The 27284-nt window shown below is 40.1% G+C and overlaps 1 protein-coding gene across 1 annotated transcript; it reads right to left on the bottom strand.

Moving 5' to 3' along the window:
* Positions 8810 to 10718, bottom strand: LOC109839674 (flavanone 7-O-glucoside 2''-O-beta-L-rhamnosyltransferase-like). The gene is given in 2 exon segments (XM_020408191.1): positions 8810 to 10375; positions 10378 to 10718. Coding segments are annotated over 2 exon segments (1446 nt in total). The 5' UTR covers positions 10596 to 10718; the 3' UTR covers positions 8810 to 9147.

Below are 27284 nucleotides of genomic sequence, written 5' to 3'. Positions count from 1 at the left end.
GATGAGAGCATTAGAAGTGGCTAAGAACGGTCGTCCTAAGATGACAGGTGTCTGTCCTTTGGGATTGGAAACAGGCTGTGTTTCCAAGACTACAAAATCTACTGGAAAAATAAAATCTCCAACCTTAATCAGAACATCCTCTAACTCACCCATAGGGACCTTGACAGATCTATCAGCCAACTGTAAGGTGCATTTGGTTGGGTTCAGTACACCTAGACCCAATTGCTGATAGACTGAATATGGAAGCAAATTGACACTGGCCCCTAAGTCTAAAAGCGCCTTATCAATGTGAGTATTACCAATGATACATGAAATGATGGGGGAACCTGGATCTTTACGTTTCAAAGGTATGGGATTTGATAGCATTTCACTGATATTGGCGGCTAAAAAGACTTTCTTTGGAACATTTATTCTCCTCTTCTTAGTGCACAATTCTTTTAAAAATTTAGCATAAGATGGAATTTGTTCAATTACATCTAAGAGAGGAATGTTGACCTTAACCTGCTTGAATGTCTCTAGGATTTTCTCCTCCTGAGGAGAGTGTTTCCTAGACCTGAGTCTATCTGGAAAGGGAGCAACCGGTCTAAATCTATCAAAAGCAGGCTCAGGTTCGGGTTCAGGTTCTTGGTCATCTGAGGGGAGTGATTGTTGAATAGATTCATCAGAAGGAGAAGGAGAAGGAATTTGTACAGGATCAAGAGTTTGACTTGGAGGAGTTCTCACTTGATTATCGACCTGTCTACCTGACCGAAGTGAATGGATTGCATTCACTTGAGCTTCATAGGATGAACTGCATCCTGTGTTATTAGGGTTAACCACGGGTTGACTTGAAAATTTTCCTTTCTCTCTTTCACTCACGGCACTAGCTAATTGACTAAGTTGGGATTCTAATCTAGCTATAGCTTGAGTGTTGGAGTTGAGCATTTGTCCGGTTGATTGCATGAAGGAGTTCAGCGTGCTAGACGTTTAAGTCAACATATTCGTGGTTTGAGTAGAGGCCTTAATTATGGTTTCTAAACCCCTCTCCAAGATATTGAGACGTTCATCCTGATCTGGATTGTGAGGAGTCTGAATTACAGCTTGATGAAGAGGAGACTGATTTTGATACGGCAGATTGGGTTGTTAAAATTGTGAATGAGAATTGAATGGAACTGTGTTTCCCCTAGGAAAATGTTGGGTCGACGCGGGAGTAAAGTTTTGAGTTCCGGGAGAATTTCCTAGATTCCATGCAAAGTTGGGATGATTTCTCCAACCTGGATTGTAGGTTGGAGAAAATGGATCATTTCTAGGGTGCTGGAATGCAGCGTTCATCTGTTCTATTGCGTTGTTATTTCCTAGGAGAGGGCATTCCTCTGAAACGTGGGTAGGAGACTGATAATTGTGACATCCTGGGAAAGAAACATGATTGAGTTGAGCTGGAGCTCGTTCCTTAATTTCTAAGGCTTCTAACCTCCGCAGAATTGTCGCCATCTTCGCTTCAGAAGCAATGTTTGACTCCAAGGAAAGACCACTAGACTTAGAATGGGGAACTGATGAAACCCTGTCATCGCACTGTTCCCATTGCATTGTTTTTTCAGAAAGACTCTCCAAAAACTCCCAAGCTTTATCAGCATTTTTCCTCATAAAATCCCCGTGGCACATTGATTCTAAGGAAGTTTTTGCAGAATAATCTAATCCCTCATAAATTATTTGGCACAATCGCCATTTCTCTAAACCGTGATGAGGACATTGGATGAGAAGATCTTTAAATCGGTCAAAATACTTCCAAAAAGGTTCTCCCGGGATAATTTTAAAGTTTTGAATGCTGTTCCTAAGCTTTACCGTTTTATGAATAGGAAAAAATTTCTTAAGAAAAACGGTGACAAATTCATCCCAAGCATTTCTTGGATTGGTTCAACACGAATTAAACGATGAGAATTATCCCGAACCCAAATTTGCATACACCAAAACAATTTTTTTTTTAAGAAAAGAAAGAAAATTAGTTTTTTTTTTGAGAAGATAAAGAAAAAGAAAAATCCTAACTGAAACAAATCAAAACAATCACTTTTCAATCAACTCTAATTCTAGGGTTTAGCCTAACTCAACTAGACCAGCTCCTAACCAAAAACTCCTACAGTGAAAAGATAAAAGTTTTACCCAGGTAGTTAGCCAGGTAAGGATAGTACTAGAGGGTGATCAAAGATCAATTAAGTACCTCTTTCCTTGCGGAGCGCTTTACGCAACCCCTAAACCTTGCCTTAGACACCAACTAATCTGAGAAAACTTAAACCGGTTCACTTAAGGATTTCTTGTTCCTTATTGAGCTCGAATCCTTAGGGGCCAACGTCTAATGAGTTTTATTAGGCTTGGGTGGTGTAGTGAGGAATTAGTGATTTTTGGGCTAAGGAAAGGGTGATGAAATCCCTCACCTTATCTTGATTATGGGGTTTTGCCCTTAAAAATATTTTTAAGTGTGTGTCAAATCAAGATGCTCAAATCACTTGGTGAATTCCTACACTATATGAAATGCAACCCTATGAATTAAAAGCAACTAAAAAGGATGGGAAAAAAAATCTTTTTCTTTTTTTTTAATTAGGGTTAACAATCAAACAAATGAGAAGGGGGGATTTGTTTGAATTTATTATCTTGTTAGTAAATGTCAAAGTGAAGGGTGAATTTTATTATGGTCTACGGAAATAATTTTTTTTTTTAAGATCCTAATTGTCACTAATTGTGAGAAACTAACTAAAGGTGTGGAATTGAAAATATAAGGAAGAAGACTTACCACAAGCGAATATCCAATTCCTCAATCTCCAATTCTTGATCTTTAATCTCCAAGTAGTTCTTTCACAATAAACACACAAGTTAAAGAACCAAAATAATTAAAACCTACTTAAGCACCTTCCCCGGCAACGGCGCCAAAAACTTGATGCGGCATAAACATGTACCAAAAAGGTTGCAAGTGCACAACCGTGTCAAGTTATAGTATTTAAGATATCGATCCCACGAGGAAGGTGTTTTGTAGGAGAAAATATAAAATTGGTTCTTATTTTGTGTGCGTGACAAATAGGAGTGATAAGTGAATGTGATTGTGAAGAGATTGAGAGAGTGAAAGTGGTGTGTAAATAGGTGCAAAGTGTAAATGAGAGTGAGTATGAAGAATAAGGTGAGAAGGAAAAATGAATAAAATCAAGAAACAAATAAAAAATCAAGAATGAAGAACAAAATTCTAGAATAAAAGAAAATGCAAGAAATTAAAGATGGTGGATTCAATTATAGGTATGGGTAATCTAAAATTGAACCCACTTCTTAGAAAAGAGTGATTCCCTAGAGGGTTCTAGCCTAAAGGCGAATCAACAAAATAAAAATAAAAAAAATAAAAACTAAGCCCAAGAGGGTTCTAGCCTCAAGGTGAATAGTGCAAGAAATTAAAATCTAACTACAAAATAAATTGTAAAATCTAATTACAAAATAAAATTGCAAGAATTAAATGCAAGAAAATAAATCTACTCTATAAGCATGAAATAAATCTAAGGCAAGAGGGTTCTAGCCTCTTGGCTATTTAACAAGAAAAATAAAATCTAATTACAAGCATGAAAATAAATCTAACTAATAAGCAATAAAAGAGAAATAAAAGAGAAAAAGGAAAGAAATGCAAACCTTCAAATAATTCTCCATCTTCATCTTCATCTTCATCATCCAACAAAGAGAAGAAGAGAAAAATTTAAAGTGGTGAAAAAATTATTATTATTAATTGCAACTAAAGTTACAATTTTGGAAGGCCTTCTCAATTAAGAGTAGCCCTCCTCTCCAAAAGGAGTTTACAAAATTTTCACACCTCTAACCCCTCACTCTCTACCCCTATTTATAGTAATCTTCAATGAATATGAGCCATTGGATTTGTCTTGAGCCCCAAGCAACAATCTCCACCTTTGAATTTGCTTTTTGTATTTCTCTAGCCCAATCTTTATTTTATTTTCAAAAAGAAATTGAAAATCCGGCCCATAGCAATTCATGAGAGCTCCAATTGATTTTCGAAATAAGTCCGGCCCATATGAGAGCTCCAATTGATTTTCGTTTAATCAAATCCGGTCTTCATGCAGCAAATTTCATTTTTTTTTTCAATTTTGCTTTTGAGTCCGTCCCATCCTGCAGCAAATCAAACAAAAATAAAAACAATGTCCGGCCTTTAGATGTTTGCAGCATACAAGCAAATCCGGCCCACTTGTGAAATCCAACTTCATGTGATACAAAGTTGAAGAGCTGCAGCAATTTTGATCCCTCAACTCCGGCCCATTCTGCAGCAAAGCCTCCATTCAAAATAAAACAAGTCCGGCCCATTATGAGAGCTCCACTTGATTTTAAAAATGAAACTCCAAATCGGCCCAATGCAACCAGCAGTCCAAAGCAATCTGCAGCAAGTTTTTGGTCTTATAATCTTTGCATCCAAGTCCATTTTATTCCAACTCTTTGCATCCAAGTCTATTTCATTCCAACTCTTTGGTGTGTATATATATATATTTTAATGGGCTTTGCTTTTTGGGCTTCAATCATTTTCCTCTTTTAAGCTTTTGCTTCATGGGCTTCTAAAATATTACAAAAATAGAGAAGAGAGATTTTGAGGGGTTTTTACATTTAATACTATTTATTTATATTTTTATTCAATTATGTGGGAACTAAGCTAACAACAATTATTAATGGTATATTTATTCATGTAAAATAGATAATGAGGATATAAAATTGTAATAAAAATATGATTATCATTGAGTATTGATGAGGGGCTGCTTTCTCCTCTGACTTTATGTCTGGTTCTTTGAGTGGGGTTGATAAATCTGCACAAGTAGAAACTCGTGAGAGGATGGAGCTTGGCTTCCCCATGGTTTCTCCAACGATCAAGTTAGCTGATGAACTTAAGTGGGAAAAATAAAGACATGTGTGAATTCTTGTGTGTATATTATATCTGCTTTAAGATCATATTAATATTCAAATCAAGATCCTATTTTCGATTAGATCTGATTCTCAATCTCTGATTTGTGTCCTCTGTAAAAGGTAGAATATTACCTTCATTTATACTAAGGATATAAAGGTAGATTGGTCATTTCGGCTGAGCACAGGATGGTGGTGGTGAAGTGTGGGCTGGTGGCTGAGTTAGCACCTACTTTACAGGTGTCGGCTAGCGACTGGATGAGCGATCAGCTCAGCATTAAATAGGAAGTGATTGGTAGGATGTTGGTGCCTACGTGGTCCGATGAGTCATAAAGGCTATCGAGGCTAGAGGCTGTATGATGCATTCCAAGCATTAAATGCGATGCAGATACGTTGCCAGTGGGATAGGCTCGAGGCAAAAGTTATCCTTTAACTTCGCTAAGAAGTAACGCCTTTTGAGTCGTCCTCGCGAGGCATCCAGCAAATGGTCGAGTGGGCTCATGGTGAGTCATATTCAACAAAATAGGGTGATAAGTACAGCCTTTCGTGTCGACATAAGGGAATGTCGACTCGACAAGTCGGCTAAGTTATCATCCCTACTGGTCTTCGGCCGTTAACTTGATTGGGGTATATCATGCAGTACACCTATCCATTGCTTGGCAATTGGTTGCTTTTTGGCAAATGGGAACACTATAACAGATATGTTACCTCCCTTCATGAAACATTATATTTTTCAAAAGTTTATCAACACAAATTTCGGTCGGCTCTTCTTGTCCGAACTGAAGATCTTTGAACAAATTTCTCAATTAAAGTGCATGAATGACACTCGATGATGCAACATATTCGGCTTCACAAGTTGAAAGAGTGACTATTGGTTGCTTCTTTGAAGAACGCGTAAAAGCAGCATCGCCGATAAAGAAAGTGTAACCAATTGTGCTCTTTCGGTCATCAACATCTCCGGACCAATCGCTATCAATGTATGCAACAAGTTCAAAGTTGTTAGAACTTGAATAAAACAAATGAAATCTATTATACCTTTGATGTATCGGAGAATACTCTTTGCTGCTAACAAGTGTAAAGAATTCGGATCTTTGCTTGTACTCTTTGGCAACTAACGTCGCCTTATGTCTCTCAACTTCTCCTTTCACATTCTTCTTCTCTTTGAATACCCATTTGACTTTAATTGCTTTCTTACCTTCTGGACGTGTTACAAGCTCCCATATATCATTCTTCTCGATAGCCTTAATCTCTTCATCCATAGTCCATCTCCACTTTCGAACTTGAACTGCTTCTTTAAAGTCTAAAGGCTCACAACCAGCGAATAAGCAAAATAATGTTAAATCATCTTGATTTTCAGTTACCTCATACAACTCCCTTACACTCCTAAAAAAATTTTGGTTTTGGTCTCGATGATGATGAGGATGATGCTAAAGAACTCTTTGATTGGGGCGATTAAGGTGTGTTTGGTGATGATATCATCGGTGATGATAGAATAGATGTCGATAGAGTATGTGTTGGAGCATCTTTCCCGATCTCAATCTCTTCACTAATGATAGTAATTGAGCTGGTGTAAATTTCTCTCTTGATCTAGTCTCATTATTTCTCTTCATCAAATTGAACATCTTGACTAAGAATAAACTTATTACTGCATGAATCATACATCTTGTAATTCTTAGTTCTTGAATCATAGCCAATGAATACATATGGAATACTCCTCTCATTGGGCTTATTCCTCTTCTGCTTAGGAACATGAGCGTAGTCAATACTGCTATACACCTTGAAATGTCTCACATTCAGTTGGTAACAGGTCTAGACCTCTTGCAAAGTAGTATTTTGAGAATGTGAGTTGGACATCGGTTGAGAATGTAGACGGCGCAAAAAATAGCTTTGGCCCAAAAGGTTTTAGACACTTTCTTACTACTCAGCGTACTTCTTACCATATTCAAAATAGTGTGATTCTTCCTCTCAGCGGTGTTGCTTTGTTGTGGAGTATAAGAAGCAATCAAAAAAATGTCGAACTCCATGTTCTTCACAATATGATTCAAACTCCTTTGAAGTGCACTCTCTACCTCGGCGTGATCTGATAGCTTTAAGATAAAAGACACTCTCTTTTTCCACATTATCTGTGAACATCTTAAACATAGAAAATACTTTAGATTTGTTCTTCAAGAAGTATACCCTAAGTCTCTTGCTTATACTCGCCGATTGTGATCGGAGTAAACGGCCCACACACATTAGCATCTCCGGCTTGTAGCGGTTTTGACACATGAAATGAAGCCTCCTTTGGGAAAGTAGCTTGATGATGCTTCCCTACTGGACATCCTTCAAAGAGTTGCTCAAGATGATCAATTATTGGCATCCCTTTCACTATGCTTCTATCGGCCGATATCTTTATACTACCAAAATTGAGATGCTGGTATCTCAAGTGTCATCACCAAGTAAGATAATTGGTACAAGCCTTCAAAGATTTCATGTCTCCACCTTAAAGGTTTAGCATGAACATTCGATTCTTCGACATCTGTACTTTTGCAATCAGTCTACCTCTTTGATCTCAAAGAAAAAGACTATAATATTTCGTACGAAAATCATAGCCCTTTTCTAAGAGTTGTCACAAACTCAATATATTGCTTTTTATATTGGGCACATAATAAATATTAGTAATAAATTTTTCTTCTCCATTTATGAGGTGAATAGGAATTTTACCTTGACCTTTCACTGGAATCTTTGAGAAATATCCAAAAGTCACCATGTTATTCACAGATTCATCCATGTCGACAAACATACTTCTCTTGTCACACCTGTGGTTGATGGCACCAATATCAAGATACCAAACATCCTTCCTGTCACCATCTCCTCCGAATGCTAATCATCATCTCCTTTCCCAACATAATTTACCTTTTCTTCAACTTGCTTATGATAATAATCAGAAGAGTAATGACAATACTTCTTGCATTTAAAATATTAAACTTGTGTATTCCATCGGTCTCAATTAGATCTACCACATCCACGGCCTCTAAAAGATCTTTGATTTTGATCTCTTTCTTCAAAGTTGTCGTGACCTCATTTGCCATAGGATGATAGGAATCAAGTCCTCGGCCTCGAAATCTTCCACGGCCATGACTCTCGTTACTTTCTTCTTTTTAATCTTCTCTACCATCCTTCGAAGAAAGCTTAGTTTGAAAAGTCTTCTCCACTTGTTCATTTCTCTTGCTAAATATTTTCTCGTGGGCATTTAAGGAACCCAAAAGTTCATTAATCGTCATCTTGTCTAAGTCTTTTGACTCTTCGATTGCAAAAATAATATAGTCAAAATTTTTAGGAAGTGATCAAAGAATTTTCTCCACCATACAAAGATCTTTGATCTTCTCGCCATTTCTCCAAACTTGATTCACCATAACCATAACTCAAGTGAAATAGTCAGGAAATAGTTCACTTTCCTCCATCTCTAAATCTTCGAATTCCTTTCGAAGTGATTGAAGTCGCACATTTTTCATCTTCTCCACTCTCTTATAGAAGTTTTGAAGTATCTCCCAAGCTTGCATTGATGTCGCTGCATCTGAGATTTTCTCGAATGTCGATTCATCAACTCCTTGATAAATAAAGTAGAGGGCTCTGCTATATTTTTTACCGGACTCTTCAAGCAAGTCTCTCTGTGCTGTTGATAGCGCATCTTCATCTTGAGGCTTCCCAAAGCCTTTCACCATGACATCCCAATAATCTATTGATCCTAATAGAGCCTTTATTTGAATGCACCAATTTTCATAATTTTCTTTGGTGAGCTTAGGAGCAACAAATTGTATCATTCTATTGGAACTCATAATGGCTTTGAAACTAATTTGATAACAACATTTTATCCAGGATAAATAATTAGGAGGGGGATAAAATTATTCTTTTCATCTTTCAACTTACAAAACACACATATATGTACTACTACTATGACTCTTAGACTTCTTAACAAAGTCTCTTAAACTTTCCAGCCACATTCAGCATCTAACATATTCATGCATTTGACTCCTCAGATAATTAAATGACCTTTCCAATTCTCAATGTAGTTAATCAATTTTACTTTCAACAGGTACAGTAGTAAAATAGAAAGCTTTAATTTCTTGGTGTGGATCGTATGCTTTTCATCATCTGTTATTATTTTCATTATAATACATGTGGAGGAGGATGATTCACAATATTATGCATGTGTTTAATGAAAAGGATGTGTTCTACTAAGTAGTTAGCAGATTTAGATCCCTAACACCCCCTCTCTTTTCCTCCCATACGGAGTAGAGACAGTTTCTCAGCCAGAAAACTGATCTCCTGATTCCTTTTGAAGCCCATCAGCTCAGCCATCTCCTTGGCCTTCTTTCTGAGTCCCATCCCTTGATCAGTACTCGAAAATATTTGTAGTATCCCTTTGAGGATCTCCTCTCTCTTAAACATCCTCCGAAACCCAGGCGTACCTCTTGCATCATCATTATTGTTATTCACTAACGACAGTTCGCCCTCGATCTCCACTCCAACCCCAAGCTCTACAACCAGCTTGGCATTGAGAGGCTGATCCAGCTGCAGAGGCATCGCTACAAGGGGAATACCAAACCTCATCCCTTCCATCACAGAACTCCACCCGCAGTGACTCAGAAACCCACCAGTGCTGGGATGGTTCAGAATTTCTCTCTGCGGTGCCCAGCCCTCTACTATCAGTCCTCTATCATCACTGCCAATCCCCTCTAAAACAGCACAAGCCTCGTTCTTTCGTTTATGATCGCCCCCTTGCACCCTGCAGTTTCCTTCCCCCTCGTGCTCAGGGAACCTGACCACCCATATGAAGCTGACCTTGCTCTGTTCCAGACCCTGGGCTATCTCCTCAATCTCCTCATCCGTCATGAAGTACTCGGTGCCAAAAGAAACAAACAGTACAGAAGACCTCTCCTTGTCGTTGAGCCATTGGATGAGCCTCCTGCTGCACTCACGGCCCTCGTCCATGGTGTCGGGCACAAGAGGGCCGACGGGCACCAGCTCCTTGGAGATGAGGGATGACAAGGAATCCAGGTACTTGGATTCAATCTCTGTGAAGGTCTTTATGGCCACGAAGTCAGATGACAGGCGCACGCACTCCAGGAGGCGGTCAGCGTCGGAGATACCGTTGGCCACCCTCTTGAACATGTGCGTGCAGATGATGTTGTGGTGGTCATCCTGGGACAGAGGGATGTCGAAGAAGGGGACCTTGTGTCCATGATCAGGCTGCTTCGTGAGGTGGTGGTAGAAGAAGGCGGTGGCGGCAGCACCCGTGGTGAGGAACAGGACGGCAGGGATGTTGAGCCTGTTGGCAGCTCTAGGAGCCCAAGGCTGGATGAAGTCGTAGATGAGGAGTTGGGGGCGCAACTCCTCCAGTATTCGGGAAAAAGCAGGCTCAGAGAGGTCGAAGGCGGTCTTGAGGGCAGGCATGAGATGGGAGGGGAGGTACTTGGTCGTGTGGAGATGTTGGGGAAGGCGGACTGGTCGAGCTGTTGCTTAACGGAGGAGAGGTTGACAGGGGTGGAGCAGAAGTGGAGGAGGATGTTGTTATGGGAGAGCCTCTTGGCGAGTTCAAGAAAGGGGGAAAGGTGGCCATGAGCAAGCCACGGCAGCATCAACACATCAACAACTGCTCTCTCTTCTTCTGGATCTCCCATTCCTATCCCACCAACCCCTCGATCCATCGGCGGCTGGTTTCAGATAAATGTGTCCGAGCAGCAACTGATATATACAAGAGTGAGAAGTGAGACCACTCAAGGTGATAATTAGTAAAAAAGAGTTTTCAAGGGATAGGCATGATCTCGTGGGGGCAAGAAAAGGACAAAGAGAGAGAGAAAGAGAGAGAGACAGCGATGGAAAATACTGACCCCGACACTTGACAGCTAAGGCTAGGGGACAATCGATACATTATCCATCCTAAGTCATGGCATGCGTAACCCCTTGGATCCTCTAACATTAATTAATTATGACTTCCACTAGAGCAAGATTGTCTACAGTTTTAATTTAGGGTAGTACTAAGTACACACCCCCAACCACACCTCCAATCATACCCTCCTCTCTCATTTGCTACAGTGCACCGGGCCCCACATGAGATTTTAAAATTTAAAATCTCATGTGGGGCCCGGTGTACTGTAGCAAATGAGAGAAGGGGGTGTGGTTGGAGGTGTGGTTGGGGATGTGCCCCTATCATTTTCCTTTAATTTAAGGTTAAGTGCGAATTACGAACAGACCCCTCTGGTATCGACATAAGTAAGTTACTATTGGTTTGTCGGAAAATTGAAGAAGAAATGATAATAAAATTCGTATTAATCTCCCTAACCGACTTAGGAAAAGAATGAATACAATCTCTCACTGTAATCTATTAGTCTAAGTATAGACCCAAAGCTGAAGCCGAAGCTGGAATCAGGAAAACGAAGGAAATAGTCAAGACAAGCTACGGTCGACCACGATGGTTGGTGCGGTCAACAGCGAACGTGCACGAGACAGGAAATGTCTTTGAATTTTTTTTGGTCGACCGCGGCAGATTGTCCAATCGACCGCGAGACCATGTAGGTGTTTTTGGGTTTCTGTCCTTTATCCGGTCGACCGCGACTGGTTCGGCGATCGACCGCGAGTCGAGCTAGCAGTTTCCTAAACTGTTTTGGATTCTGTTTGAGCTGAGATTAATATATATACCTATATGTTTCTAGGGATAATTAGAACATCGAAAAAAGTCAGAAGACAAGAAAAAGAGAACTTTTGAGAGAAAATCTCAGAGAGATTAAACCCTAATTTGAGTGCTTGTATTCCTTCTTCAATTAATTAAAGGAATTGTGTGATGTGGCTCCTGAGGACGTAAGCATGTTGCCAAACCTCGTTAAATCCGTGTGTTCTTTTTTATTCTTATTTCCTACAAGTTTTTATCTTTGATTTGTGGTGAATTTCTTTCTTACTCAACTCTCAAACACAAGATCCGGAAAGGTACGGATTCGATTTGATTATTTCGAATCCCCAACAACTGGTATCAGAGCTTTGGTCAGCAAATTTGTGAAGAAGAGAGTCATGGCAGAGGAAATCAAATCTAAGATCGAGAAGTTTGACGGTTTAGATTTCGCCTATTGGAAGTCGTCGATGGAGGACTATCTGTACCAGAAGGACTCGTATCGCCAGTTGATGGGCAAGGATAAATGACAGAAGAAAGAGGAGTCAGACGATGATTGTGAGATACTGGATAGGAAGGCTTTAGGGCAAATCAGGTTGTCGCTCGTCAAGACAGTAGCCCATAATATATTAAAGGAGAAGACGACAGTAGGGCTTATGGAAGTGCTCGTTAAGATGTACAACCAACCGTCTGCAGCAAACACGGTGCATCTCGTCAACACTCTATTCAACCTCAAGATGGCAGAAGGACGATCCTTCACGATGCACCTCAGCGAGTTCAACATGATTGTTGATCAACTTATCTCCATAGACATCACGTTTGATGACGAAGTGTAATCCCTATTGATTTTATTATAGTTATCGAATAGTTGGACATGTTGTATGACGGTAATCAGCAATTCGGTGGGGAAAGAGAAGTAGAAGCTGAGTGAGGTTGTTAGCATGATTCTATGTGAGGAGGTTAGAAGAAAATCGTTCAAATCAAATGGTTCAGGTTCAGCTCTAAGTTTCGAGCAAAGAGACAGAAACCAGAAGAAAAGGAACCAGAACAGGAATCGGTTGAAGTCGAAGGTTAGGCATATCAAAGGAAAATGTTGGAACTACGGCCAGGAGGGCCATATGTCTTCAATCTGCAAAAGTCCAAAGAAAGATACGCGTGAGTAGGAGGCTCATATCATGCAGGATGCTTTGCTCCTTGCTATGGTCAGCGATTCAGATTCTTAGGTCATCGACTCAGGAGCCTCTTTCCATGCCACTGCTAATAAGAAGCTTCTTCAGAATTATATAGCATGGGACTTTGGAAAAGTATATTTGGGGGGACAATGAGCCATGTAATATTGTTGGAAAGGGCGACGTGCAGATTCAGATGAAGGGCTCTAAGTGGAACATAAAAAACGTGAGACATGTACCGAAGTTGAAGAGAAATCTTATTTTGGTAGGACAACTTAGAGCAGAAAGTTACGTTTTGACATTCACCGGGGATTCATGGAGGATCTCTAACGGTACGATGGTTGTTGCCCGAGGCAACAAAACAGGAACACTCTACCTCACCTCATATGTGAGTGACTCCCTCACAATTATAGCTAGCAAATAGAGTACGGATCTGTGGCATAACAGGTTGGGACACATGAGCGAGAAGAGAATAAAAATTCTACATTCACAGGGAAAGCTAACCGGGATCAATTCTGTGGAAATCAGGGTTTGTGAAGATTACATCTTTGGGAAGCAGAAGAGGGTTAGTTTCCAGAAGGATAGAAGGTCACCTGATGGAGAATTTAAATCAAATCTAAACTCAATACAAATACTAGCTTATGGAAATATAAATCAAACGTATAAATAGCTAGATTCTAAACTCAATACAAATACTAGCTTATGGAAATATAAATCAAACGTATAAATAGCTAGATATGAGTTTAGAGATTCTTCTCTGAATAACAAAATGGAGAGATGGAGATTGAAGCCCAAACAATAAGATGATCTCCTCCACTTGAGAAAACTTCTTCACAAACAAAACAGACACTAAACACACTTAAACCCTTGTTTAAAACTTGTTTAAAACACTCTCATTAGTTAGTTCAGAACTAAGATCAATGGGGGCATTTATAGCCTCCCAAAGCCTCAGTCAAAAACCCCAAACAAAAGACCAAAAAGCCCCAAACAACGGCTGCAAGAAAATAGTCGTTGGGAATGAAAAGACAGTGCGGCGGTCGACCGTGAGAAACTCGCGGTCGACCGTGAGGCAAAACCAAAAGTGAGAAAATATCCATGGAAAGCTACGGTCGACCGTGGCGGTCGACCGTGGGAACTTACAGGCTGACGGTCACTTAGGAAAATAACCAGGCACGGTCAACCGTGACGGTCGACCGAGAACTGATATATTGAAAATACAGGTTTTGAAAATAGTTTTTGTGACCTTAAAACCCTGTTTAAAAATATCAAATTAATTCTAAAAATTATGAAACTTTGGGAAATGATTGTAGACATGATAATACACATGCTACAAAACATGAAAATGTGAACATATGAATTTTGACATTTTAGCTTAACCATGTTTTGAAACAATACAAAATGATTTTGTAGACTTAATAGAAGATGTTGTTTTGAAACAATACAAAATGATTTTGTAGACTTAATAGAAGATGTATATGATTGTTATTAAGTCCATATACTAAGAACACAATATTTTCATAAAACTGCATATTCTATGCAATAAATACTAAAACACAATAGAGTATGAAATATGTAATTTCATATATATAAACATAAAAACCCAAAACACATATATGTATATATATAACTATATATATGCATAGAAACCAAAACCTATGTATACACTATATGAAAACCAATATAATGTGTGTGTATAATATTATATTGAGCTTAAGGTACTAACACACATAATATAAACTCCTAAACTAAATTACCCAAGCTTGATCTTGATCTTAAATAGCTTGACTTGGTAATCTTGCGGATAAGGCTTGAACTTGGATCTTCAACTTGAATTGTACAAAGCTTCACCTACTATTCCGCCAACCTCCATTTGATATGATCGTTATGGCGTAATCCATCCAACCTCCAACTCGTTGTTTGCCTAGAATAAATACGAAAACACAAACACTAGACAAATAACATTAGAAGTAAATTATTTGTTAAACATCATTAAAATGACCCTTTGGAAAATTATGTTTTAAACTTTTGAACATGAAAACAATTCTTTTTATTGATAGGGGTCATGTCCCTAACAACTTGAAGCCGGATCCTCAAAAGCTTGTCGGATCGCCCCCAAATTTCCTTGATGTACTTCTATAAGTTTCCATAAGGTGTAAGCACTATCAAAATGAACAAACTTGTTAGACATAGATGAATCAAGAGCATTTAGTAAATATTCTAACAAAATATTGTTCATTGTAAACATATGATGATCATTTTTATTCCACTTGGATTTCTCCGAAGTGGGCACAATATAATCATCATCTATAATTTTCCATAAATCAAAATGTTTAGATTGAACAAAAAGTTTAAATCTAACACACCACTAGGCATAAGAAAAATTATCTAATCTAGGAGCAATATTAATGGCATAACCTAAACCATGCATATCCATAATTAAAAAGCAAGCAAGATCAAAAATTGGATTAGCACAAAAAGATAACTTGGATCTTTAACTCAAGGCGATTAGTCCTTAAATCAAAGAGCACCAAGCTCTGAAACTAATTGTTAGACCTTAGAGGGGGGGTGATTAGGGTCTTATACTAATCTAATCTGATTTTATGCTAATTAAAACTAATTAACAAGTTATCCTAGCAAGTATGAAATACAACAAGATATGTGAGCTAGGATAAGCAATATGAGCAATAAGATATATCCTATATGATAGAAATATATGCAAGGATATATAAACTAATACAAGGGTGATATAATCAAATTACAAATGTGATAGGGTAAAAAATACAAGAGTAATAGGCAATTGGCGATATAAGATAAATGCATAAGCAAATGTGCCAAAGACAAACTCAAACACACTCAAATGATCACAGAGTTTGGACCTTTCGTCCTACGTCTCCGCTCCCCACTCCCGGGGAGAAATCCACTATCACAATCTGGTTTTCTACGCTCACCCGAATAATGTTTACACCTCACAATATCGGTTTTTAACGTTCACCGATCAACGTTCACAATCACTTTATAATGTCGGTTTTCAATGCTCACCGATCAACGTTTACTCCTCACACTCGGTTTTCTAGTTCACCGAAAACTTCACAACACACTCAGTTTTCTAGCTCACCGAAAACCTTACAACACTCACAATGTAATAACAAATATGTTCTCCTCAATAGATGAGAACTCAATGTAGCTCACTCTCAATTGTTGCAACTCCCCACAATCTAATTATACAATGTATGTAAATATAATAAGCTCAATGGTTGTGTGTGTAAGCAATGAGAAAATAATATCAAATCTAAACTCAATACAAATACTAGGTTATGGAAATGTAAATCAAACGCATAAATGGCTAGATATGAGTTTAGAGATTCTTCTCTGAATAACAAAATGGAGAGATGGAGATTGAAGCCCAAACAATAAGATGATATTCTCCACTTGAGAAAACTTCTTCACAAACAAAACAGATACTAAACACACTTAAACCCTTGTTTAAAACTTATTTAAAACACTCTCATTAGTTAGTTCAGAACTGAGATCAATAGGGGTATTTATAGCCTCCCAAAGCCTCAGCCAAAAACCCCAAACAAAAAACCAAAAAGCCCCAAACAACGGCTGTAGGAAAATAGTCGTTGGGAATGAAAAGACAGTGCGGCGGTCAACCGTGGGAAACTCACAGTCAACCGTGAGGCAAAACCAAAAGTGAGAAAATATCCAGAGAAAGCTACGGTCGACCGTGACGGTCGACCGTGGGAACTTACAGGCTGACGGTCGACCGTCATGGTCGACCGTCAAAGTTCTGCCCACTCAGGAAAAGAACCAGGCGCGGTCGACCGTGACGGTCGACCGAGAACTGATATATTGAAAATACAGGTTTTGAAAACAGTTTTTGTGACCTTAAAACCCTATTTAAAATATCAAATTAATTCCAAAAATTATGAAACTTTGGGAAATGATTGTAGACATGATAATACACATGCTATAAAAACTGGTTTTCTAAAAAGACTTTCCAAATGAGAAATATCATTATTTTGCAAAATAGTCCAAAACATAAAAATGTGAACATATGAATTTTGACATTTTAGCTTAACCATGTTTTGAAATAATACAAAATGGTTTTGTAGACTTAATAGAAGATGTATATGATTGTTATTAAGTCCATATACTGAGAATACAATATTTTTATAAAATTGCATATTCTATGCAATAAATACTAAAACACAATAGAGTATGAAATATGTAATTTCATATATATAAACATAAAAACCCAAAACACATATATGTATATATATAACTATATATATGCATAGAAACCAAAATATATAAACATAAAAACCCAAAACACATATATGTATATATATAACTATATATATGCATAGAAACCAAACTTATATATACACTATATGAAAACCAATATAATGTGTGTGTATAATATTATATTGAGCTTAAGGTACTAACACACGTAATATAAACTCCTAAACTAAATTACCCAAGCTTGATCTTGATTTTCAATAGCTTGACTTGGTAATCTTGCGGATGAAGCTTGAACTTGGATCTTCAACTTGAATTGTACAAAGCTTCACCTACTATTCCGCCAACCTCCATTTGATATGTTCGTTATGGCGCAATCCATTCAACCTCCAACTCGTTGTTTGCCTAGAATAAATACGAAAACACAAACACTAGACAAACAACATTAGAAGTAAATTATTTGTTAAACATCATCAAAACAAGAAGGCCAACATTTTGTACCTACACTTATATTTGATTCCACTAGAGAATATTACTTTGATTGGTAAAATGTGTTATTGCATGATGTGAGTACATGGCAGGTTTGACATCTCTGGGTTCACCTTGGACTATAGCCATGTGTGAAAACAGGAGCATCACAAATACTGAGGATGCTAAAAACTTTGGAGGGGATATCTGTAGATATTAAAATTTACCTATAGGTCCCAAACACAGCTCAAGACGGAGAGAAGATAAAGAACGTCATCATCTAGGTTAAAGTAGATCATCCAATAGCAAAAGGAAGCAAAGAAGAACATAAAACAACGCGACAGAAAGACTTGGAGCTGTCTCACAGTTGGTTAGATAGTGAGAGTTGTCTCGCCAACTGCGAGACAGCCTCTCGGGTTTTCTAACGGTTTTGTGACTTTGTCCGTGAGTAGGCTCTAATAATACAGGCGAGATTTAGTCTCTCTGGAGGTTAAGACAAATTTTATCCTCTACAAGACCCCCTTCAAAGTTTTCAGACCTACATCAACCCATGTGCGGTCTGGAATACTTTGAATAAAGAGGTTTCTGACGAATGTGGTGTGGATTCGACTTCCTTGGCTGGGTTGAGATTTTTTGTTTGAACCTCAAGCAGTGCGATCATGCATATGCGAGGTTGGTGGCGTCTGAATTAGACTTCTTCAGGCGAAATTCAGGCTCATAAGAAAGAGCCGCGTGTCCGTGGGGAGGGGGGACTCCCATGCTTGTCAATTAAGACGACGCCTCATCTTCACACGTTCACCTTGAGATGCGGATTTGACGTTGCCTCTCAGCTGCTGATCTTGTTCGTATCCGCGTGTCTGGAACTACCGAATCAGGACCGTTCGTTTTGCATGGTTAGCAAATCTTGACGGTTGAGATCCTGTGTCTATGGTGTTGGTTCATCTCCTTTGTGGGAGAATCTCTACACACGTAAATTCTCTTGCTCTAAACCTCTTGGAGAGAACTCAGGCTCACCAGATTCGAAATGGCTCCGAGAATGAGAACACGGGCTGCGAGCACGAAGGGGAAGGCCGTGCACCCTGATCCCATCATTCTCTCGGACGATGAGGAGGAGGAGCCTACTTATGCTTCCTCCCAACGGTCCACTCAGTTTCCTTTCCCTGACGAAGGGGTTACCCCTCTAATCCAACCTATTGTCATGGCTCCGGTTGGTCAGGGATCCGTCTCTCTGGGCCCTGGGTCCGTGTAGGGCCTTCTCAGGTGGCTTGAGAATGCCATGAGGCAGGCGATCTCCATCGTGAGCTTCGGCTGGGGGACTTACGCTGATTTCAAACCCTATCTTATGGAATGCATAGCCGATCTTAAGCGCCTGGGTGAAGCTCGTGAGGCTTCGCGTCATTTGGTCAGGCTTCTGCGCTTCGAGCTGTTCCTGACGCACCTAAAGACTTTGTTGCGCATCGACCCGGCACCAGACGTGGCACGCCTTGTGGCTCAGGCTCGGCTTAGAGGGGTGCAGGAGCGGGAGGTCCGAGAGAAGGACCTATCAGATAAAGGGACTCTCGTCGCGCACCTACTCGCCCGACAGCGTCTTCTGCAAGCGGAGATTGGCGCTTCAGCCTCTACCATCGCTCGGATGAAGGCCTAACTTATGGAGGAAGAGAGGACCCTAAAGGCCTTGCAGATCGAAAGCATGAGTGTCCACGCTACTGTCGAGAGGGAGTGCGGGCCCTTCAGACGCTCCGTTAAGAAGATTCTGTTGCTGTCACGTCCTTCGAGGCTAGGATCCAGAGGGAGGCAGAGGATCAAGTTCAAGCGGACCAGGCGAGGAAGATAGCCGCCGTTAAAGCTGAACTCACCTCTCTCAGTGAACTAGTGTAGGGTTGATACTTATCGTTTTGTTATGTTTTTGTTTCGAATGCATCCACATAACTTTTTGATGCATTGTTAACATGAGTGGATTTTCATTTTTTCTTGTCTATCTATTGTCTTCTTTATACTTCATGCGTATGTTTCCTCTTTGCTGACTAACTTTTGGGATTTTTGGCAAATCCCCAGCCTTCAACGGGTTTAATTTGCCTTTATCGATTACCGTTTGAATCGGGCTAGCTGTACTATTCCCCTCAGTACGATGAGTTATCGAAGCGATTTCTCTTAGGCTTAATGCTAAGATTTCTCTCCTAACCCGGGCCGTTCGAGGCTTGGGTATGAGTTAACCGTCAGGTCGTGGTCTGGTTGGGTCGTGTGGGTGAGTCAGCCTTATCCGGGGCGATTTGAAAGCTCGACGCTTCGGATGAGTTCGATCAATCGAGCGAGCGGAGAATTTGCACGCGTAGGCGGATTAGACCGAATGGGCAATTAGCGTATCTCAGGGGAAATTCGTTCTTTCAGGCGAAATGAGTCCAAGGTTCGTAGGCGAACTTCGTTCTTGCGGGCGAAATTTGAAATGGTGATGACGAGTTGCACATCCGCAGGAAAAATTTATCCCCATGGGTGAGATTTGAAACCTGTGTGCCACGTGTCTTGCGGGCGGGGCTTCATACTTTCCAGCTAAGGCCGCGTGGGCTTGTTAGACCGCATCAAATGCGATTCGACAAGGCAACGTCGCTTCCGTACGCCTCACGCGAGGCTGAATCGTGGCCATCATTTTGACCCCGACCGTTAGATTCGGTTGCGAATGCTCTCTTGGTTCGAGTCCCGAATTCGACTCGTCTGACCCATTCCTTATTTTGATGGTTTCTCTGTAACCGCTAAAGATCGGACTGCTGAGAGCGATCCGGACCGTCGATTTCGATCGTGGCCACGTTGTTCAACCGCAGGCATCTCGCCTTTAAATAGACTTCGTCTTCTTCTTTTGGAGACTACTGTGTGTTAGGAATCTTGACCCCAAGATTAGTTTGTTTTGATGATAACAAATATTATATGTTGTGTGTATTATGTGCTAACATTTATTTTGTAGTATCAGAGTTATATCGACAATTATATTCAAAGAGATACTCAAGACATAGATGAGTTCAAGGCAAAATGAAGCAAAGAAGAAGATATACTTTATTGTCAAAATGTAATTTTATATTTTCTTTGCTTAGAAATTTGTACAAGCCTTGATCACTCACACACATGCACACACATAGTGTTAGAACACACTAACACATGCTTAGTGTGTTGGTTAACAATAGAAATCCCCTATGTTAGCCATTAGAGTTTATAGATATTAAGTGAGTCTTAAAACATTTTATTTACACCCCTTATAAATTAGAATCTGGAAAAACTCAAAAGACCAAAGTTGTAGGTCTCTTCAAGAGCTTTCCAACAAATCTTAAATCACCTCATTCCGATATCGGATGAGAACGTTATAGTCAAAATACTAAACAGAAAAATTCCAGAATCTGAGTTTACAGTGTAGTCGACTACTATGCCTTGTAGTCGACTACTGAGCAATTTTCTGACTTCACAGAGTCTGTTTAGACTCAGTGTAGTCGACTACTATGACTTGTAGTCGACTACAGAAGCAGTTTTTCCAGATTTCAGTTTTAAAATAAGTGACTGTTTATAGCCGTTTTGTGGACGTTAATTGGGTTTAAAATTATGTCATTTCAGAGGCTATAAATAGGTTTAAACATCAGAAAACAACAACTAAGTTTTACACTTGCAAGATCAAACATTTTGTGCATATTCACTCTCTAATTTTCCAGATTTTCATGCTAAGTGTTTAGAAAAAGAGAGTTTCTGATATTGCCTTGGTTTCAATCATTCTTAGAGATTGTATAGACAATATTCAGAGAGTTAAAAGAATCCTAAGCCACTGCAGCACTTCACTACACATTCAAGGCTTATAGGATCAATTGTGTTCTTGCTTCAAAAAGGATTTCTCTCGGGTTTGAGAGGGTTGATCTCTTGGTTTAGAGATTGGGTGGCAATTGGCATGGTCTTGTCAATTGGTGTTGCAATTTGCATGGTCTTGCAAATTGGTCAGGTTTGCTTTTGATTTTGTAAGGTTTCAAAATCATAGTGGAAATCTCAAGCGGGATTTGCTTGGGGACTGGATGTACACCGGGTTGGTGGAACCAGTATAAAACTTTGTGTTTGTGATTGTGAATTTCTGAGATTGCCATTTTTCTTTGCAATTTATAATCTACTTTGCATATATTTTAAAAGAACACTATTCACCCCTCTTCTAGTGTTCTAGTGTATCTATTTCAGATCCTACATTTGGTATCAGAGCAAGGTGAAAGATGGCATCGTCAAATACATCACAATTCAAGGAAGGTTACTCTACAAATCGTCCTCCAATGTTCGATGGTTCGAACTACAACTATTGGAAGTGCAGAATGAAGATTTACCTTCAATCAATTGGCTACGAACTTTGGAACGTCGTGGAAACAAAATATGAGAAGCCAACAACTCCTTTTGCAGAATGGACTACTTCTCAAAGAAATAATGCAAATTTGGATTCAAAAGCAATGAATGCATTATTTTGTGCACTTGACAAGAATGAGTTCAATAGGGTGTCAACGGCCACATCTGCATACGATATTTGGCATACACTTGAGGTAACTCATGAAGGTACAAATAAAGTTAAAGAATCTAAAATATCTGTTCTTGTGCACAGGTTTGAGTTATTCAAAATGAAAGAACAAAAAGAGGAATCCACTCACATGTGCTTCATGGCACAAGAAGATGAGGTATGCAATAATGAAGAATTATTAGATGCTTTCAATGAATTATATGAAACATTTTTGAGATTAAAGGCTTCACATAATTTTCTTAAAGGTGAAAATAAAAGATTACTTGAAGAAATTTCTGATTTTAATTCTTCTACTATTTCTAATTCTCAAGTAATTGAATTGAAAGAGGAAAATAAATCCTTGCTTAAAGAAAATCATATTTTGACTAATGAGAATGTTTATCTAAAATCAGAATGCAATGATTTAAAAATCCGCATTAATGTTTTAGATAAAGATATTTCTTCTATTAAATTAAAATATGATGATATATGTTTGAATGTTAGTAAATTCAATAAAAGTAAAGAGAATTTGAATAATTTGCTCTCATTTCAAAAATCTTCAAACAATCATTTTGGCATTGGATTTGTTCCTAAGTATTTTATAAAGAATGATTATGTTTTGAAGAATAATAATAAGAATATTCATGCTAAACAAAATAAGTATATATGGATTCCTAAGAATTTGAATATTCATGATAGGAATTATTATATTTCATCTTATATTTATGAAGTTTGCAATTCAAAGAATTACACTTATGTTAACAAATGGAAACCAAATTCCAAGTGGATTTGGATTCCTAAGGGCTAATCCTAATGATATAATATAAAAGGGTACCAAAGTGCTTGATATTTTTATTAAGGTACCCAAGAAAAGAAATTTTTAATTAGAATTATGTTTATTTCTTTTTGCTAATGACAAAGGGGGAGTTATATAGAAAATTTTAATTTTAAATTTTTTACTAATGCTTTGATGCCGGGGGAGTAAAAGATTTTATTTAATGATTTCATGCAGGGGGATTAAAATTTTTATATCTTAATAACATATATTTGTCATCATCAAAAAGGGGGAGAATGTTAGGAATCTTGACCCCAAGATTAGTTTGTTTTGATGATAACAAATATTATATGTTGTGTGTATTATGTGCTAACATTTATTTTGTAGTATCAGAGTTATATCGACAATTATATTCAAAGAGATACTCAAGACATAGATGAGTTCAAGGCAAAATGAAGCAAAGAAGAAGATATACTTTATTGTCAAAATGTAATTTTATATTTTCTTTGCTTAGAAATTTGTACAAGCCTTGATCACTCACACACATGCACACACATAGTGTTAGAACACACTAACACATGCTTAGTGTGTTGGTTAACAATAGAAATCCCCTATGTTAGCCATTAGAGTTTATAGATATTGAGTGAGTCTTAAAACATTTCATTTACACCCCTTAGAAATTAGTATCTGGAATAACTTAAAAGACCAAAGTTGTAGGTCTCTTCAAGAGCTTTCCAACAAATCTTAAATCACCTCATTCCGATATCGGATGAGAAAGTTACAGTCAAAATACTAACCAGATATAACAACCAGAAACAGAGAGTCTGAAAAATCTCTGTCTGGTCGACCAGATATGTACCTGGTCGACCAGAGGCTCCAGATTTGGACAGAAATTTTCCAGAAAGCCTTTCTGGTCGACCAGGCCTCAATCTGGTCGACCAGACAGCCATTTTAATAGCTATATTTTTTAAATGAATATGAACGTTTTGTGAACGTTTTTGGCAGTTATTTTTGAATGTTTTTGAACGAAAATTATACCTATAAATAGGTGTTAAGTTCTGAAATTTCACAACTGAAATCCTTTCTATAAACTTGAGTTTTTCTTGACTTCTTAAGATCATTTTGAAGAGAAAAACTGCATGAAAATTTCAGTTCTGTTCTTGATAAAAGTTCCACCACTCTAGAACAAAAATCATCCCTATAGCCTATTGTAAGTCACTCACATCTACACATCAAGGCTTATAGGAAGAGAAAGTTGTACCATCTTGTTTTTGATTTGATAATCTCTTGAAAGAAGAGATTGTTGTGGCATTGGCAATTGAAGATTGTCAAGGTTGTACGGTTTGCTTGCGGGTTGCAAGTGCTTGCGGTTTTGCAAGTGGAAATAGTGGAGAAATCTCAAGCGAGGCTTGGGGACTGGATGTAGGTCTGGAGGACCGAACCAGTATAAATCCTTGTGTTTGCGTATGCAATTTTCTGTGATTGTCTACACATTGGTTTGATCTTTCTTACACTTTGTGATATTATTTTATTGAAATTTAAAGTTTCCGCATTAGATTTCATAAACACTATTCAACCCCCTTTCTAGTGTTTGAGTGCCATTGCAGCGATCCCACACTGTGCTCAATAATTTCTACCCGCTCAAACCTTTCAAAGAGAAAAGCTCAAGTTTCTTTCTCGACTCTCCGATATGGCGCCAAAGTCTAAGAGGTGCGCTTCGAAGAGAAAGGGCTCAGGCGGTCCTTCTAGCGATGTCGCCGTTGGTACAGTTGCCGGCATCTCTGGAGCGCATTCGGGTAAGTCCAACGACTTCGCGTTGATGAATGATGCTGAATTGAGAAGACAATCACTGTTTGTTCGTCTTCTTTTGTGGATTTTGCTATTTTTGGCAATTTCCCTGATTTGGGTGAATTTTCCCCTTTTCAGGCGGATTCGGCCTGAGCTAGGCGAATCTGGTCCCTGTCAGACAGTCTTGTCTTTTATTAGGCAGATTCAATTATCCTCAGGCGGGTCTAGCCTAACAGGCGGGTTTGTCTTTTGTCGGGTGGGTTCTGTCTTTGTCAGGCGAACTCGGTACTAGCCAGGCGGACTTAGTCTCGCCAGGCGGGATCCGTTTGCTGAGATTCGCCTGCTTGGAGGACTTAGAAGTTTTTGATTTCAAATGTGAATCCAGTTTGAATCCCTTGGCCTTGTTTTGCAGCCACGTTTTCTGATGAGGCCCTCCTGAAGGGTGTTGTTATTGGCCTTGCCGGCGGCTCGGGTTATACGGTACCGTCCCGATTCCCTCTTCCTGATCCAGTGCCCGTGTTTGCTGCTGACAAGCCGGATGAGTTGGTCAAGAGAGTGACTGATGGGCATCATCTTACGTTGTGTGAGTTGATTACTAATGCAGCACTGACAGACATGGCCAGGACGGAGTTGAAAAGGCCCCAGTTCATGTTTGGTGATGTCGCGACTGACTCTTCGGCTCTATTGCTAGGAGAGAGTAAATGGCTTCGTGTCATGGATGGAGTCCATTACTATCTTCCCAGTATGCCTAGGGGGTTCTCGATCGTTGAGTTGCGGTCGCTTGTGGTCCCGAGACCGATGAACTAGGATCTGACCCCTACTCAAGATGGGGTAGTTTGTGGGGTCTTCACAGGGTCGTCCGCTGGGTATGGGGTCGACAACTCTTGTAAGCGCGTGGTCGCCTTGCGTCCCGGCTTGCTGAACAATGAATAGCCCATAGAGAAAACGACTGCAGTGGCAGAGACTTTCCGTCACCGTTTCTTCCGGGCCAGGGGGCAATTCCCTCCGAAGGACTTCAAGGCTTCGGGATGGATTCATTCTGCGCCTGGCAGTAGCACTTGGTGGTCTAAGATCACCGAGTACGTCTTGACGGAGAACTCTGACCTTGCAGGCTCAGAGTTGTTCGTGGCTATCCGAGCCACCCAGCATGGCCTGAAGATCAACGTCCCTCAGTTCCACAGTATCTTGGAACTTTACTATCCGGATAGCGGTACGTTCTTCACTCCTAATGGCGAGCTTGGCATAACCCTCCATGAGATGTATGATATGTCGGGGCTACCTTTGGGGAGCTTCCCCTATGAGGAATACGTACTGGGTCAGGACGAGATCGACTATCTTTCGGGTTGGTTCCCCCTGATGGTTGAGACCTTATGGGAGTTGCTCGGCCACTACCACATATGTCTTGACACCCTGGGTGTAGTGGACCATAAGGGCAAGAAGAAGAGGGCTCCTGGGATTAGTCAATAGAACTGGGCTGACTACCTGTTCCCGGGGAATGATGTCAAAGGGAGGCCTACTCTACCACTAGGCGAGTGTGACCAGGCTGAGGTGGAGAGACAGATGGCCAAAGGGGAATCCGCTGTAACCCTTGAGCATGACGAGGGTGGGTTCCCATTCGGGACGACCTTCCAATCGTTCCATCACCAGGTCAAGTCTCCCATATCCGTAAAGGCTCTGCTCGCGGGATACCTAATGCTGTGGTTGAAGAGGTGTGTGGTTCCTACCCACTCCTTCGAGGCGCTCCCGGTGGAGGTGGTTTACCCTGCGGTACGCTTGGCCTATGGGAGGCCATACACGTTAGTGTTGGCAATGGTGACATGTATCCAAAGGGGGCTTCGCACACTGACAAACTAGTTTTGCCGTGTGTCGTATGTTGGCAAGGGAGAAGGCAAAGTCGCTAGGACTCCTAATCCGAGAGTGGGGCTATCGTACACTTACTTGATGGCGTGGTTCGTATACCACTGTGAGTGTTTGATGAGCGCCCCAGCGGCTCTCCAGGAGGAGGGATTTGTCCCGTTCGTCCAACGTCTGGAAAGATGCTCTTGGAAGTGTAAAGACGTCCCTGACATGAGGAAGATGTTGTCTTATTTTGGTCATTACAACTTCCGACGATTCTTTCCTTACTTCACTGGGGATGGCTATAGCAAGTCACTTCGGGACGTGTTGAAGGTGGGCCATAGCACCGTTCTCACCTGTTGTGCCTTTCGATGGTTGGTTAACATCCGGCCGGGGTATCACGTCTTGCGAATGGGCTCCGTGTGTTACCTCGAGCCCTCTCCCTTGTAGGTTTGCCCGTCAGTTCGGGTATGACTAGCTTTATGTTCTGGACCTATGACGGTTGCACCAATGCGCACTTTGAATTGCTAGCTAAGGATCGCGACCTTCGCCATTCGATCCTCTATTGTCGGTGGTATCGAGGTGCCAACGCGAACCCTGAGGGCTTTCGGCTTCAAAGTTCTTGCCTGGCAAAGCGCGGGCGCCGCTCGAGGGAAGCTCCCCGCCCCTCAAGGCAAAAGGGTCACCAAACTATGCAGGGATGGTTTGAAGAGGTCTCTGTTAAGGAGGCCGAGGATCTTCACACAGGCTTGGGAGACTTCGGGGAATTTATGGCTCACGCTCCATCCCCTTATCCTCAATTGGATCCCGTCGACGGGCCGAGAGGATCTGATGAGTTGGCCCAGGTAGGTGAACGCCTGGAACAGGCCTGGGGAGCAACTGCTGGGCGGCTGGGGATGCCGCTCCTGGCTCCTAGCTGCTCTCTTCTTTCCAAGCGACAACGTAAGGCCGTGA

Source organism: Asparagus officinalis, chromosome 4, assembly GCF_001876935.1.
Source record: "Asparagus officinalis chromosome 4, Aspof.V1, whole genome shotgun sequence".
NCBI classification, from domain to species: Eukaryota; Viridiplantae; Streptophyta; class Magnoliopsida; order Asparagales; family Asparagaceae; genus Asparagus; species Asparagus officinalis.
The sequence above is the reverse complement of the archived record's forward strand: the minus strand, read 5'-3'. Positions and strand labels throughout refer to the sequence as shown.